General features: G+C 39.1%; 1 protein-coding gene across 4 annotated transcripts; it reads left to right on the forward strand.

Annotated features, from left to right (window-relative positions):
* Nucleotides 1–1,648: 1,648 nt before the first annotated feature.
* On the forward strand, nt 1,649–9,581 carry rchy1 (ring finger and CHY zinc finger domain containing 1). Of its 4 annotated transcripts, XM_080893528.1 has the most exons (10): nt 1,747–1,841; nt 2,530–2,899; nt 4,354–4,473; nt 4,623–4,738; nt 6,377–6,455; nt 6,545–6,589; nt 6,702–6,760; nt 7,534–7,563; nt 8,009–8,129; nt 8,244–9,581. In XM_080893528.1, exons 3-10 carry the CDS (start codon nt 4,417–4,419, stop codon nt 8,403–8,405), a joined length of 669 nt encoding a protein of 222 aa, XP_080749654.1. In that variant the 5' UTR covers nt 1,747–1,841; nt 2,530–2,899; nt 4,354–4,416; the 3' UTR covers nt 8,406–9,581. The 4 variants fall into 4 exon arrangements, with proteins under 4 accessions (XP_080749653.1, XP_080749651.1, XP_080749654.1 ...); XM_080893527.1 differs by lacking the exon at nt 2,530–2,899 and having other exon boundaries at nt 1,649–1,784; XM_080893525.1 differs by lacking the exon at nt 2,530–2,899 and having other exon boundaries at nt 1,719–1,841.
* Nucleotides 9,582–16,464: the final 6,883 nt, after the last annotated feature.

Consider the following 16,464-nt stretch of genomic DNA (forward strand, 5'->3'; position numbering starts at 1 on the left):
AAAGACAGCACAGAGGCACTAATCACGGCAGCACAGGAACAAGCTCTGAGCACAAGATCCATAGAGGCTGGGGACTATCACACCAGGCAAGACCCCAGGTGCAGGCTGTGTAAAAATGCCCCTGAGACAATCCAGCACATAAAAGCAGGGTGAAAGATGCTAGCAGGCAGGGCATACATGGAACGCCATAACCAAGTGGCTGACATCTGTGCCGATTGCCAAATATGGCCTGGAAGTCCCGAGGTCAAAATGGGAGACGCCCCCAAGGGTGGTGGAGAATGACCGAGCTAAGATCCTGTGGGACTTCCAGATACAAACAGACAAAATTGTGGTGGCTAACCAACTTAGTCCATACAAATGTGGATTCCATAGAGGTAGGTGGGGTAAAGATGAGTGAGAGTGTAAATGGTGTGAAAGTGATGGGAGTTGTATACACTAACAAGCCAGATTCCCTGACTGCCACTTGAAATCTTATTGAAGAAAACACATTCAGCTGATCCCACCTAAAATCAGTTCAGTTACCCTTCAGGTAGCCTTCTTCTTTTCAATACTAAGATACTACATTTATGGATGAAAATAGTAAATACTGATGGTAGGCCTTCTTGAAATGAAATATTTACTACGTGAGTCCAAAACCTTTAAATTAATACTTTAAAAATGCCTGGAAAAAAGGTGTCAGAATAAAGAAAATTCCAAATTGTGTGGTATTCTAGGCTGTATCCATATAGAGGTCAGGTAGAATAAATCAGAAACCCTCTAAATCTGCTCTGTTTCTGTTCATAAAGTCTAAAATCCTTGCATCTTATTTATAAGCACAGTCCCAGCTCATTTACCATGGCATGCTTATTGGGTTTATGTGGTCATGGGTCTAAAGCAGAATGAAGAGGCTTGGAAATTAGGCTTAGACACTCATAAGCAAATCAAAGGCCACAGAAAAAGTCTGGTGCACAGCAATGTGGTGAGGGAAATGGAACACTAAAGCAAAGGGGAGGATTCTATATTATAAACAATAAGATTATTTCAGAAATAAGAAATGTAGATAAAGCAGGGAAACAATACAAAAAAAGAATATTTTAACTTAGAATGAATCTTACTGGTCTGTGTGAACACTGTTAGGCTGAAAATGAGATCGCTATTTAGGCTAAAATGAACCTTAACCTCCAAAGACCTGAACTCTTCCACAGCATGCATTTTTAATTTCTCTTTGATATTTGGGCTGATTGGGACCTGATGAATGTAAAAACAAAGAATTATCAGCGTTTTGTTTTGTTTTTTTTACCTAATTTTTGTTTCTAAGAAAAATGAGAGCCACATATGAGGATATTCGCCCTCATATCCACATATGAGGATATGAGGATATTCGTTTAAAATTTTGATAGAACAGTACCAGTATAATGTCCTCATAAGTGGATATCAGGCCCTTGTAGAGCAAAATTGAGTATTTTGGTCTAAATAACCCAAAATGTGATGTCCACATATGTGGACGCCAGGTCCTAGGAGGTTGAAGTTGTGTGGACATGTTTAATGTTCTTTAAGAGACAGTATTTATGGGCGCAATAAAATACTGTATAAAATAGTTTCTTTTGTTTTGTATTAATTTTGTGTCTGTTTGTTTTTCCGTTTTTGTGTTTTGAGTCATTGGGTAGGATTTGTACAGACTGCGATCCACATTCCGAAGCAGAGGTGGCGCTAATGCAACCTCAACGATGACATAATCAACAACACAGGAGCCAACAGTGCAACGCTCTAGAGCGGAGGGAGAAGAAGAAGCATTCCATTTCGGGGTAAGCATGGCTGCTTCTGCTGGTTGTGATCATTACATTCGAAGCTGCTTATTGAAAGTGAGTAAAATGCTTTAAAAAATGTTCATACATTTGTCTTAAATATACGGTGCCAAGTTATAACTGTGCTATAACGATTATGTCGTCGGTATATCTCTGCTAGAGACGGTCATAGTTAGCTAGCTAGCTAGTTATTTAGTCTTCAGCCGGCAAACGTCGCTGTAACAGGGTTAAATAATAATAAATGTTTCAGACGGACGGCATGATTTTGCATAATATCTGCACGGCGTTGTTGAAGCGAGGGGCTTGAGAGTTTCTGGAGCTTTTCTCGCCTCCTTCCCTCCGGTCTTAGTCCTTCCCATCATAATTACGCGCGGAGGAGACAAGGAAGCCTGCTCCCTCTCACATTTGACAAATAGGAAAAATGAGAGTTTATGTATTTAGCGCAAAAGAGCACAAAACTGAATAGAATTTAAAATTGTTGCCTTCCTAATCGGTTGTACTTGGCCTTGACAGAAAACGTCAGGGGGGGTCAAGGAAAGGCGTGGGGAATTTATCATTTATTTTATATACGTTTTAATTACGTAACCTTTACACACTGTTTATATTTAAATCTTTTACATTGTGTCCAAATTTGATGTACAGATCTATTAAAAGTGTGTAAACAGCCTATCTGACGTTTGATAAGTTGATGACTCATCTTTATATTTTCAAACAGCAGGGAGAATGTACTTTTTTTTTTTTTTAGGTCTTGGAGCCAAAACGTCTGATGCCACACGATATCATGTCCTGTTTTACCTAACACGTGACGTGACAAATATATTTTATCCTCATGTCCTCATTGCCAATTTTTAATTAATTACTTAAGGGGTGGTCAGGCTGTGTCATTAGTATGGAAGCTCTTCACTGTGAGCCAAGACCTTTATAACAGCACGCCTAATCAGACACTTGATTAGTAGCTGAACATGGACATGTTGGCTAAAGCTGTTCAGAGTTCAGTCAGCCAGCAGCCTGGGTATGAGAATCCAAACAGCTCCAGTTATCAGGGGAATTTATAAATGTTGTTTTGTTATATATCACTGGCTTTTGTTTGATAAGGTCAAATATGTCAAATAAAGGTGGGTGTACTGCAGCAAATTGTTATTTAATTATTTGTACTTCTTTCCAGTAGCAGAGCATTTTTTCAGTTGTTTAAGAGAGAGGGGCTTCTTGACTTACTGCTGTTCGGGAGAAATTTAAAGTTTATTCATATATACACATGCATATCATATTTTCAGACACACACATAATTTCCATGACAGTGCCAAGCTCCCTCTTGAACTTTGTCAGCACTGTTTAATAAAGAATTTTCAGAATAAGGATTACATTTAGGCACGTGCACACACACACACACACACGCACGCACGCACGCACGCACGCTTAGTGACTTATTGCTACAGCTACACAAACTGTGATAGGACTACTATATGGGCTCAAATTGTAGTCATAAATATTTTGTACTTGTAAATCAGGATTTTTATGTGTAAAAAGAATTTGTGTGTGTGTAAAACAGATTTGTGTGTGGACTTAGCCAAAAAATACGTGTGAAACTCTGCACTCAAGTTTCAAGTTACAAGTATGAATTTTGACCCGTTTTTTTTTTTTTGTTCCTTTCATCTGATTGGCCAATGTCATGTCAATCACAAATTTAACTATCCAATCAGAGAACAGGTGGGTTTGGCTATTGGAGGGGTGCTTTATGGAGCTTTAGGTCCTTGAAGGGAATAAATGCCCTTTTATTGAATATTTGAAGAACCAGCAAAGAAACCAGAAACTCTTTTAGAGGACATAAAGTCAGAGATAGAAAAGACAAGGAGCAGGTGCATCTAGTACAGGTAGAGCTGCTGCAAAAACACACAGAGCTCAGCAGCCAGCGCAACAAGTTCTGGATCCTTGGCTTTTAGTTAGCAGTTAGCATTAGCAGCACATCCTGCGTCCGATGTGAAAGGACCTTTATGCTGCGCACTGTGACTCACAGCCATGGTCCCGGGTCAGCCCTGACTTTGTGTTAAACTAATCCTAAAGTAATAATGGTATTTCTAACCACTGATATACCACAACTTTATCCTTTCAACAGCTACTGAAAGTTTGGGGACCTAGCTTGTATAGGATATTTATATAGAGATCCTCCAGCTTCAAACTGTATTACCCTTCAAGGACCTGCAGTTCAAAAAAGCGCCCCTCCGACAGCCAAACCCACCTGTTCTCTGATTGGATAGTTAAATTTGTGATTGACATGACATTGGCCAATCAGATGAAAGAAAGAAATACGGTTCAAAATTCGTACTTGTAACTTGAAACTTGAGTGCAGAGTTTCACACGTATTTTTTGGCTAAGTCCACACACAAATCTTTTTTATGCACACACAAATTCTTTTTACAGTAACAAATCTGTTTTACACACACACAAATTCTTTTTACACATACAAATCCGGATTTGCAAGTACAAAATATTTATGACCACAATTTGAGCTCATACTACTATACCCATCCCTGTCTGTGCCCTGTGTAATCGCGTTTCTGCTGTACTGCAGGCACCTTGCTGCGGTAAACTGTACGTGTGTCGGCTGTGCCACGATGCAGAGGAGAACCACCAGATGGATCGATTCAAAGTCAGAGAGGTGCAGTGCTCAGCGTGTCTGACGGTGCAGCAGGTAACTGAGGAAAAGCTAGTTAACGTGTTTGAGCTCCACCGTCGGTTACAGCAGGACGTCTCGATGTCACCTTAGTGCTTGAGTTGTACTTTTGATTATGGTTAGCTCGGATGAAGGGAAAAAGCTGTACAAATGTTATACTTTTGTAGACACAGCAGACTTGTCAGCAATGTCATTTGCTGTTTGGGGAGTATTACTGCGACATTTGCCACTTGTTCGACAAAGACAAGAAGCAGTACCACTGTCAGCCCTGTGGAATCTGCAGGTAAGAAACTGATTCAATATATTTCATGTTTATAGTGTCTAAATATTTCTATGTGTAACTTTAGTAGTAATAATAGGGCTGCTCGATTATGGCAAAAATGATAATCACGATTATTTTCACTGAAATTGAGATCACGATTATTTGACGATATTTATTTCGTCCGCCAGAGCTTATATTATTTTTTTTTACATGCTGTAGTGCCATTTGTGGGAGCATTTCACGTTGCTATACATCAATACAACTGTTATAGCCCATATTTTTAAAATGTGTATGTATTAAGTCCATAGTAACTACATTAATTGCAAAAAAGTGCAATAAACTACAAAAAAAAATTGAAAATCGTTTTTGTTTTGTTTTTTTACATATATTTCTACTTGGAGAAATTTAAGAGGTTTATCCCTCAAAACTTTAAATACAAAAAAGTTGCAAAAAATAGTTTACAACAACAGGAAATTTATTTTGAGTGTCTTCATAGTTTTATTTTTGGAGATACAGCAATTTTTATATACTGCAGGAAAAACAAAAAAACAATCCTATGATGCAAATTTGCAAAGAATGTGCATGTGCATCAAAATAAACTATTTCCAGCAGTGCAATTCGAGTTCTAAGGCCTACAAGTAAAAAAACTACATTTTCCGCGAAAATGACGTCACTTGCGATAGTTCGCGTTGACGTCTTTTTCAATGTGGGAAGTGTTATGAACAGCTGATCGGATCGGCAAAGCGTGTTTCTGGAATATTATGTTTTTGTTCCTGCAAGCGCTTTTTATGCAATTTTTGCAAAGCTATATGTGGAAGGAAACCGTGACCTAGGACAAGCTGATGGCATAAGATGTAACTCCTCTGGTTTCATATGGAAAAAAATTTATTGTGCTAGCTTAGCGGTTCAGGTTCTACAGGGATTTAAAAATAGTTATACAAAACGAGCATGCTGCTCTGACCGGCTTTAAAGGGTTAAGAATAACAATGTATTGAATAATGACTTTAAAAAATAATATAAAATAGTGTGCAAATACTGATAACAGTGCAAATGTTTGCAATATAAGAAATAAATGAAAAATGTGAACTTTGCAGTGTTGCTCTGTGGTGCAGCTACGACACCATAGCAAAGTTTACACACTGTGTCTACTTGATCCACATCTGACTCCGCGAACCCATAATGTTTCCACACCACTGAAGTTTTTTTTCTTTACCTTTCTTTTCAACCAACAGCAGTCACTCTCCTCTCCAAATAACTTCTGCTTAGCTTTCCGAGCTTCCCTCGGGTCCTCTTAATTGTTGTGACGGGTGTTCGAAATGCAGAGCAGTGCGCTTGATTTGCCACACGGAGCAGCGCGAGAGTAAAGCATGAGGGAGGGGCTAATAATCGGCTCAGTCATTTTTAATGATCGTTGAAAGCCCAGATCGTAATCGTGATTAAAATTCGATTAATTGAGCAGCCCTAAGTAATAATGATACGGGTACTGGGGAAATGTCTTCTTAACGTTCCCCACAAAATTTTCCCATTTTTCTTAATTCATTAAGAAACTGTCAGAGATAAAAATCACAGTGTTGTGTTATCATGCTGATATTTCACTGTTCCCGAAACACGTGATGGCAAAATTTGTCATTTAGTGAGTTTTCAAATGTGCCTCTACAGGATTGGGCCCAGAGAGAAGTACTTTCACTGCGAGAAGTGCAATTTGTGTTTAGCTCAGGATCTGCAAGGAAACCACAAGGTGACTATCGCTGTGTTCCTGACTCGCCTACATCTATCTGTATGTTGAGCCCTCACAGTTTTAATTTCCCTTTCTTTTCTATGTTTCAGTGTGTTGAAAATGTTTCAAGGCAGAACTGTCCTGTCTGCATGGAGGTAACAGCATTAATAGGATAGAAGGCGAGGAGAATGGTGGCTCTTTTTTTAATCTGTTTTCTCCAGAGTTTAATATATATTTCTTTCTTTTTTTTAATGTTTTTTAATGCAGGATATTCACACATCCAGGATTGGAGCTCACGTTCTTCCATGTGGCCATCTTCTACACAAGTAGGATTCCTTACTCTCTGGATACTGTCAGTTCAGGGTTATGGGGTTTAATAGTGTATTTTTTAATTTCTACCAGTGGCACAAAATGATATTTAAAAAAACACACTGGGCATTTTTCCCACTTCCAACACAAAAAGTCTTTCACATCTTAATCTTTAATAATGACTGATTTTACTTTACTGGAATTAGTCCTGTTAGACTGATTTGGTGACTTATCCAGTTTTTTTTCTGTGTGAAATATCTCACCTACACGACTATGCTGGTGGAAAAATAGTTACAGTCTAATATCAAAATCAGGTCAACACTCCTGTTTCTCCTATTTGCTGCTGCTGATAGTTCAGTGTCGCTGCTCACACACACACACGCACAAATTAACTTGAAAGCATCCAGAAGTCTCTGGAAAATTTGTGACAGAAAACTATAGTGAAGCACACTCCATTTATTATTGTGACTCTTTTAATAATATGAATGTTTAATGCATGTGTAGGGAAATGAATCACAGATATTTGAGTAGGATCAGGCACCTATCTGACCAAAATGTCAAATAGGTGCCTGATTGCAACACTGTCAGTTTGACAGTATCTGTTCACAGACAAACACATAGTACTCAAAACTACCTTTGTAGTATATCCTGCTGCCACAGTCTCCAAGAACACAATTTTGCAGTAATGACAAAACAGACTCAGCACTGACAAACTGACTGCAGATTAAAATATCTTCACGATCTATTGTGACATAATAGTAACAATGCGTTTGTTCACCCTCTTCTACAGGACCTGCTTTGATGACATGATCAGAACAGGGTATGTTTAATGAACTCCTTTTTCTGGTAAAATAAGATGTTGTTGTAATTAAGGGACCGGGTTATAGTCTGCTTTTTGCCCCTCAGCCGTAAAAGGCTGACGGAGTATTGTTGTCGCCCTGCTAAGCATGCAGGATGTGTCGACACAAGTTTGTAAACGAGACCATGTAAGATTTTGAAATTGATACAGTAGTTCCATCTACTAAAAAATCTCAGATAAGTTTGAATCTCAGTGACCTTGACGTCAAGGTCAGAGGTCAGGTTTTTGTGCAGGCTTCTGTAATTTGTAAAAGCTTGTCCAATCTACCTGGTATAGAGCAAAAACGGTTTCTGATCAGCTTTTTAAAGGCTACATTGTGGCAATGTAGGGATTTTTGTGTCCTCTTATTTGATTGCTGGTGGCCTTCCATATGATTGTTTTTTTCCCTCCCCTGTGTTTGTTTCAGAGCTTATCGCTGCCCACTGTGCATGCACAGTGCTTGTGACATGCAGAACCACTGGAAGGAGATAGATAAAGAGATCGCTCAGTCACCAATGCCCACTGAGTACCAAGGAGCAATGGTCAAAGTAGGCCTTCGATAACACAATAAAATGCTGGTGCATTTATCTAAATGTGAATATGAAACCGATATTTGTTCTGTTTGATGATTTATTTTTATTTTTTTAATGTCCTTACTGCAGATTATGTGTAACGACTGCCAAGCTCACTGTACGGTGCCTTTCCATGTGCTGGGAATGAAGTGCACCAGCTGCGGCTCGTACAACACAGCGCAGGATGGAGGACTCATCCAGCTGCAGCAGCCCGAGCAGAACATGGAGCCACAGCAGCACGATCAACAGTAGCTTCCACACAACATTAAGAGTACATGCTTGACCAAAACCGAAGGCATGTGATGTAGTAACGAGCATCTAGGGTAAAGCTAGACTGAGCCGGCTTCTCCAGTTTGTACATACAAAAATGTATTTATCTATTTTCCCTACCTGCTAACGTTCATCGTGGATGGAATTTTTCCCAGGATCCACTTGGTGGGAATCACTGGATAGGATCACCATACTTACAAAGAAAGACAATTTAGAAGCATAGTCCGTATGACCTGCATGTTTATAGGAGGCGGCACGATTGAATCATTCAAAGCCACGCAGGTGATGGTGACAGTGGTGTGCAGTTGTGGTTAGTTAGCCTGATACATCTGGTGTATGTGCCATAAATCTTATTTAAATGATCTGAGTAAGATAAAGTGTTAACTAATGTGTGTTTGTCATTGGCATTGGTCAGCCTGTGCTGTTACTTGCATAGTCTCCCTGTTAGTCAGATATTTAACAGATGGCATTGTTTCTTCATTAGAGTTCTAAATACATATTTTAGTTTATCATTGTGGATCCCTCTCTCTATGATTTTTAGTTGGAACTTGCTACAAGGGTTGAAAATGGTTTATTGTATAAAATTCTAGTTCAATTCATGCATATCTTAAAAAAAGGCTCATTATATATAAACTTGATGATCTATCTTTAAAGCTTTGTCTTTAAAGCTGTCATCAAACCCCACTTATAATTGTAAAATACTATATGTGCAATCTGAAATTTAAAAAACTAAATTACATACAAATGGAAATATATGTGAATTAAATTTAGATGGCTTTGCAATGCTCCACAGCTAGCCAACATCCTGTATAATTTCTGTCGTGCCCACAGACTGTATATTAAAGAAAGATGCATGTAACCTCAAAGATTTCAAAAGCGGAGTCTGTGAGGAAGTGCCTTGAATTTGCTTTCTTTCTACTGACCAGCAGGGGGCGACGTCTGTTTGCAAAAAGAAGTCAGACTGCAAAAACATCAAGACAGCAGCTGCCAAAATGCTGAGGATGAGACTTCGGTCTTTTATATACAGTCTGTGGTTGTGGCTGCTGTGATAAATGACCCTTGATTATTTTTGCATGTTTTCCCCTTGCAGGTATCAGGTTTGCTGAACTGTACTCTGACTGTACCACTGTTCAAAAGTTGAATAAAGAAACGAACTAATTTTTGCCTCTTTTTTTATTAAAACCACCTTATAGAACATCACATCAGTTTTTTTTTTATCACACTGTTCACCAAAACGCAGCAAACCTTCACCATCTTATCCAGGAGGGTCACCTTTTCACCCTCACATGGAAGAAGTAATCTGATTGGCATGGTGGTATGTGATTCAGCAACACTGTAAAATAATATTCATTTCTTCAGTAAGAAGTGTGTGTTTCTAAAAAAAGCTAAAAAATTCTCAGTTATCGACTGGGAATGAAGAGATTATAAATATATTCGAGAATGCATAGCTCCCCCTCGTGGAGGGAATTCAGCTGGAAGAATGTATTTCGTTATTTTATTACCCCAGCCCAAAAATCCAATTATTCTCAGAACACAACATGCTGGAGGCATTGTGGACATGCAACAGCAAATCATTTTCACATTTTTTGGGAAGGTCCCCGTGTGGTTCCATTTTGGAAGGAAATACATAAGGTCATGGAAACAATCTTCCAAAAGAAAATACAATTTCATTTTGCATTATTGTACCTAGGCAACCTAGAGAGTCTTAATCTATGCAAACCGGATAAGTATTTGTTCAGTGTGCTGTCGGTAGCTTGCAAAAAGGCCATAACTCGCCTTTGGATTAAAGAGGATATTCCTACCATAGATGAATGGATTGATGTGATATATAATATTTTTGTTATGGAAAGAATAACTTTTAGGCTAAAGTGCCAGGCGGACTCTTTTGAAGAATATTGGTTGAAATGGTTGAAATATGTACAAAATGGGAGGCCCGATTTTGTATAATGTCATTGTATTTCTTGGTTTGTTTATTCTTGTGTTTTGTTTGGTCTTGTTTTGGTCCGTTTGTCTCTTCTGTTGTTGTTCGGTTTGGTTTTGCTTCCCCCCTCACGGTGATTAAATTGAATTTGTTGTATATGTCGTATAAATAAGAAAACTAATAAAACATAAACTAAAAAAAAAAGAAAAAGAAGTGTGTGTTTCTGTCGTCATTATTTTGCGCGTCGGGAGTGAGAACGGGTTGATTTCACTCACATGTGCTGTACCAGTGTACCTGCACATGTGATGTGCAGGTACACATCACATGTGTACCTGTGATGAGTTTGAACTCTCAAATCAAATCACTTATTGTCACTCACATGTGCTGTACCAGTGTACCTGCACATGTGATGTGACAATAAGTGATTTGATTTGAGAGTTCAAACTCACTGCTGTAATAACTTATAATGATTAATATAATAACTAGAATATTGGCCACATATATTTACACTGACTTTAGTCTCATGAACAATATTAACTAATTGTTCAGGGCCCTAGAGTGCGACCAATTTGGTCTTGTGATAATAACAGAAACAGATGCATCTATGTCATTATCTTTGAGCTTTTAAACTTAACATAATTATAAAAATATGAGTATAAAAGGTGTTAAAACTCTGATGCCATCTTGGAATACTGCACTTTGTTCATGTCAATACACGTCTTCATTGAAGTAAACACACAGAGCAATTAATATATATTTTTAAATATAATTTTTCTTTATTTTAATTAGCAAATTACAAATAAAAAAACAACCCACCTAACAACCCCAACAATCAAGTGATTCCCTATGAGCAACGGTGGACAGGAAAAACTCCCTTTTAACAGGAAGAAACCTGTGACAGAACCAGGCTCAGTGTGGGGCAGTCTTCTGTCATGGCTGGTTGGGAGGTGAGGGCAAAATAAAGCTGAACATAAATGAGAGCACAGTATAGTTATTATGTCAAGATAAGCCAATCAAGGTGGACAGGTAAGCTGCACCGAGGATGGTGCCCGTTATGGCAAGACCTATGCCTACACCTAGACGTAGGTTGTCAAGGGCACTCTGTGGTGCTTTCTCACGCCTCCTTTCAGTCGCATTCTCTTCAATTAGTGCACTCAACTCCCATTCAAGTTTTTCCATCCTAGCATTAATCCTTCTATTTTGCTCTATGAGGAGCTCTAGGCGCTGAGCTATTCTCTCCATTGGCTCACTTTGGGGCTGCTGCAGGGACAAGGTCCAAAACGGCGGTACCTGCTCCACGTCACGGGTTCTATTTATGGACTCACCTGGCAACTTTAGTGATGTCACTGCTGATGTTGTCACTGTTGGTGTGACCTCATGACTCATTCATGCTATCTGAACTGTGGTGTAATTATGAGGTCACAGGGGGACGTGAATTTATTCACAAAGTTGATAGAGAGTTTGGGTCATAACTCAAAGACGCAATGATGCAGTCAAATAATTTGGAATTAAATATCTCTGTCAGGGCGCCCCAGGGTGGCTGTGGCTACAATGTAGCTTGCCGTCACCGGTGTGTGAATGGGTGGATGACTGGATATGTAAGGTGCTTTGGGGTCCTTAGGGACTAGTAAAGCGCTATACAACTACAGGCCATTTACCATCTGTAAATTACAACATTTAGAGGGTTCTGACATCACAGTCATCTTTCTGACATCACATCCAGTCTCTCTGCTGTGATGTCAAATATCAATGCCAGATTCGTCTCTCTGCTGTGATTCAAAATATCAAATAATAAAAACTAAACTAAACTAGCAAATAGTTTAGTTTAACTCCACTGTGGATGAGTTGGTGTGTTTTTAGGTAACCCTTCAAGGAAAAAGACTTTCCACACAAGTCACAGCTGAACGGTCTCTCTCCAGTGTGGATAGGGTTGCCAACTCCCTGAAAAATAAATAAGGGACACCTCGTGGCCAGGGCCGGGCGACCCAGTTGTCTTCACCCTTCCCAGTGTGGTGAATTTTCTAGCTCTTTTTTTGTGTGTGAAATTATTTTTTTTAACCCTTTGACTTGAATTTGATTTAAGTAGATGTGTATTCTTTGTGATATGAACACATGTGAAACAAATGATCATTTAGCCATTTATTTTTAGCTCAAAATGACAACATTAACACATAAAACAGGTCTCTTTCTTAAACAGAAGCCTGTCATGCTTAACTTTTGAGAATATAAGTAAATCTTTCTTTAAAAGAACTCTGTCCTGCTTAACTTAAAATAATAGAAAACAATAGAAAGAAAAATATTCTTGTAACAGTGCACATTTAGTGCATTTAGTACAATTGGCTTCAGCTGAGGTATTATTTCAGCTTTTCTAATGCTAATCAGCTGCTCCCGTTTGAAAACCCGCTTGTTCCCATGATTACGCATCTTAACTCATCATCATTATTCATCTATGTATTACTTTTATGTATTAGTCATCTATTTGTTGTAATCATCTATCCTTGCAGTCGTTTATTACACAAAATAAATTATATTATCACACTTCTGGCCACATAGCGCTGATATTCACTGCACATGCCCATATTAACTTTTTCCAGCCAGGTGTTTTCCTTTTCCCATTCTTCCCTTTCTCTGAGGGGAACAAACATTGCTGCTCTAACGCTGGGCTCACACTGTGCGGTTTTAGGCCCATTTTGAGCCGATTTTTGAGTGATCGGACCGATTTTGGCCTTCATCGTGCGTCGTGTAGTATACGTGGGGTAACGAGAAGTGATTAACACCTCACGACCAGCTCCCGATCATCAATCGCTCGTGAGCCGCTCACACTGCTCGCGTGCAAACACGTAAACGCCGTGAAAAAGATGGAGCAGCACGGCTGTGCAGCGTGTGATCTGGACACAAGCGATGGAGGCACAACTTGTAGAACTTTGAAAAGCTCATCCGAGCCTTTTCGATGTGGCCTCACAAAATTATCACGACCACAACAACCGTGAAAATAGTTGGATCTACATCGCTGCTAAATCACAGCTGCCTGATCATGTTTTTCATTAGCAATTTAGCAAAGTTGATGGTGGTGGTGTGTCTGTGTGAGTGAGAGACAGAGAGAGCGAGCGACAGATTTTCTGTTATAACCTTAATTTTATGGACGCACAGTGTGAGCACTCAGGTCGCATCAGAGCATCGGGCGGTATCCGGTTGTTCAGTGATGACGCGACGAATCCTACTTCCGGGTCTAAAGTAGTCTGCGTTTAATATGGCTTTTGTGTTGTTAACATGTTTAATGTTTTGTATTTTCTTCTATTTGATCTCAAAAAGCTCCTAAAACAGTCAGTGATCCCTGTTGACCTCCCTCGGCTTTTATTGCCACTAATCATTTATTTAAGCTCAGTTTTTAAAACCTTAGGATGTAACTACAGCCCAGCCCATGCAACAGTATATGAATGACTAACCTCGTATTGTGGATGGATTATCTCAGTTGTTCTCCTGGCTGAAGTTTGGTCCTTTTACAGCATCCTGCCATGCGATTACATTTGTTTCTGACCACCGAGAACACTCACGTTAACTTTTATCGAGTGGAAAAAAAGTTAGCTTGTTTATATTATGCTAACATAGCTGTGTCGCTAGCGGTCACGTAGCACATCATTATATACCAGCTAGCCCAACTTCAGTAACCCTACAAACGTCACTGCTGTTTAGTTTTCTGTCTTCATTTATGCTGGAAGTGATAACAGAGCTGTACGTTTTAATTTGTTTCCAAAACCCCGCAGTCAGGACATGCTATATTGTATTTAGATAGAAGCTAGCGAGCTAACTCCCTGCTAACTTCTAACTCCGTTAAATGTCATAAATTCCGTTTTCATGGATGCCTGGATGTTAAACTCAATTGTTACACCTGGTAGAGCAGAACGCTGATCATTTTATTAAAGATGAAAGACTTTAGACAGTTTTTCAACTCTCAGTAATGCCATAGTGATCATTTGATATATGGCATTATATATCACTGCCAGATTCATCTCTCTGTTGTGATGTCAAATATCAATGCCAGATTCATCTCTCTGGTGTGATGTCAAATATCAATGCCAGATTCATCTCTCTGTTGTGTCACATCCCCCTGTGACCTCATAATTACACCACAGTTCAGATAGCATGAATGAGTCATGAGGTCACACCAACAGTGACAACATCAGCAGTGACATCACTAAAGTTGCCAGGTGAGTCCATAAATAGAACCCGTGACGTGGAGCAGGTACCGCCGTTTTGGACCTTGTCCCTGCAGCAGCCCCAAAGTGATCCAATGGAGAGAATAGCTCAGCGCCTAGAGCTCCTCATAGAGGAAAGTACAGTGATTAATGATAGGATAGACAACCTTGAAAGAGAGTTCAGGAAGGAACAGAGGCGTGTAAGGTCTGAGAAAGCAATGAGTGACATTACCAACCTAACAAGGAACGTAGGTCTAGTTCTAGGTGTAGGTCTAGGTTTAAGTCTAGGTCAAAGTCTTCCCATAACGGCCACCATCCTCGGTGCCGTTTACCTGCTAGGGTTAAGGGGCTAGGGGGCTAGGGCTAGGGTTAGGGTTAGTACGGTTAGGGTTAGCACCACTGTTAGGGTTAGCACCACTGTTCAAAAGTTAGGGTTAGGGTTAGCACCACTGTTCAAAAGTTTAATAAACAAACGAACTAATTTTTGCCTCTTTTGCCTCTTTTTTTATTAAAACCACCTTATAGAACATCACATCAGTTTTTTTTTATCACACTGTTCACCAAAACGCAGCAAACCTTCACCATCTTATCCAGGAGGGTCACCTCCTCACCCTCACATGGAATAAGTAATCTGATTGGCATGGTGGTATGTGATTCAGCAACACTGTAAAATAATATTCATTTCTTCGGTAAGAAGTGTGTGCTTCTAAAAGAAGCTAAAAAATTCTCAGTTATCGACTGGGAATGAAGAGATTATAAATATATTCGAGAATGCATATAGAGATGGACCCTATCAAAAAGTCATTTACAAATTATATTGTTCACTGATCAATCTACGGGGTCATGATACAAGATATGTTAAAGGAAGATGGGAAACAGAGAGCAATCTATTCTTAACAGGAGAGGAATGGGATGGGATTTGTAGGCAGCAGTGATCAGTAACAAGCTCCCCCTCGTGGAGGGAATTCAGCTGGAAGAATGTATTTCGTTATTTTATTACCCCAGCCCAAAAATCCATTGGCATTGTGGACATGCAACAGCAAATCATTTTCACATTTTTTGGGAAGGTCCCCGTGTGGTTCCATTTTGGAAGGAAATACATAAGGTCATGGAAACAATCTTCCAAAAGAAAATACAATTTCATTTTGCATTATTGTACCTAGGCAACCTAGAGAGTCTTAATCTATGCAAACCGGATAAGTATTTGTTCAGTGTGCTGTCGGTAGCTTGCAAAAAGGCCATAACTCGCCCTTGGATTAAAGAGGATATTCCTACCATAGATGAATGGATTGATGTGATATATAATATCTTTGTTATGGAAAGAATAACTTTTAGGCTAAAGTGCCAGGCGGACTCTTTTGAAGAATATTGGTTGAAATGGTTGAAATATGTACAAAATGGGAGGCCCGATTTTGTATAATGTCATTGTATTTCTTGGTTTGTTTATTCTTGTGTTTTGTTTGGTCTTGTTTTGGTCCGTTTGTCTCTTCTGTTGTTGTTCGGTTTGGTTTTGCTTTCCCCCTCACGGTGATTAAATTGAATTTGTTGTATATGTCGTATAAATAAGAAAACTAATAAAACATAAACTAAAAAAAAAAAAAAAAGAAGTGTGTGTTTCTGTCGTCATTATTTTGCGCGTCGGGAGTGAGAACGGGTTGATTTCACTCACATGTGCTGTACCAGTGTACCTGCACATGTGATGTGCAGGTACACATCACATGTGTACCTGTGATGAGTTTGAACTCTCAAATCAAATCACTTATTGTCACTCACATGTGCTGTACCAGTGTACCTGCACATGTGATGTGACAATAAGTGATTTGATTTGAGAGTTCAAACTCACTGCTGTAATAACTTATAATGATTAATATAATAACTAGAATATTGGCCACATATATTTACACTGACTTTAGTCTCATGAACA

Source organism: Rhamphochromis sp. 'chilingali' (genome assembly GCF_963969265.1).
Source record: "Rhamphochromis sp. 'chilingali' genome assembly, chromosome: 10".
NCBI classification, from domain to species: Eukaryota; Metazoa; Chordata; class Actinopteri; order Cichliformes; family Cichlidae; genus Rhamphochromis; species Rhamphochromis sp. 'chilingali'.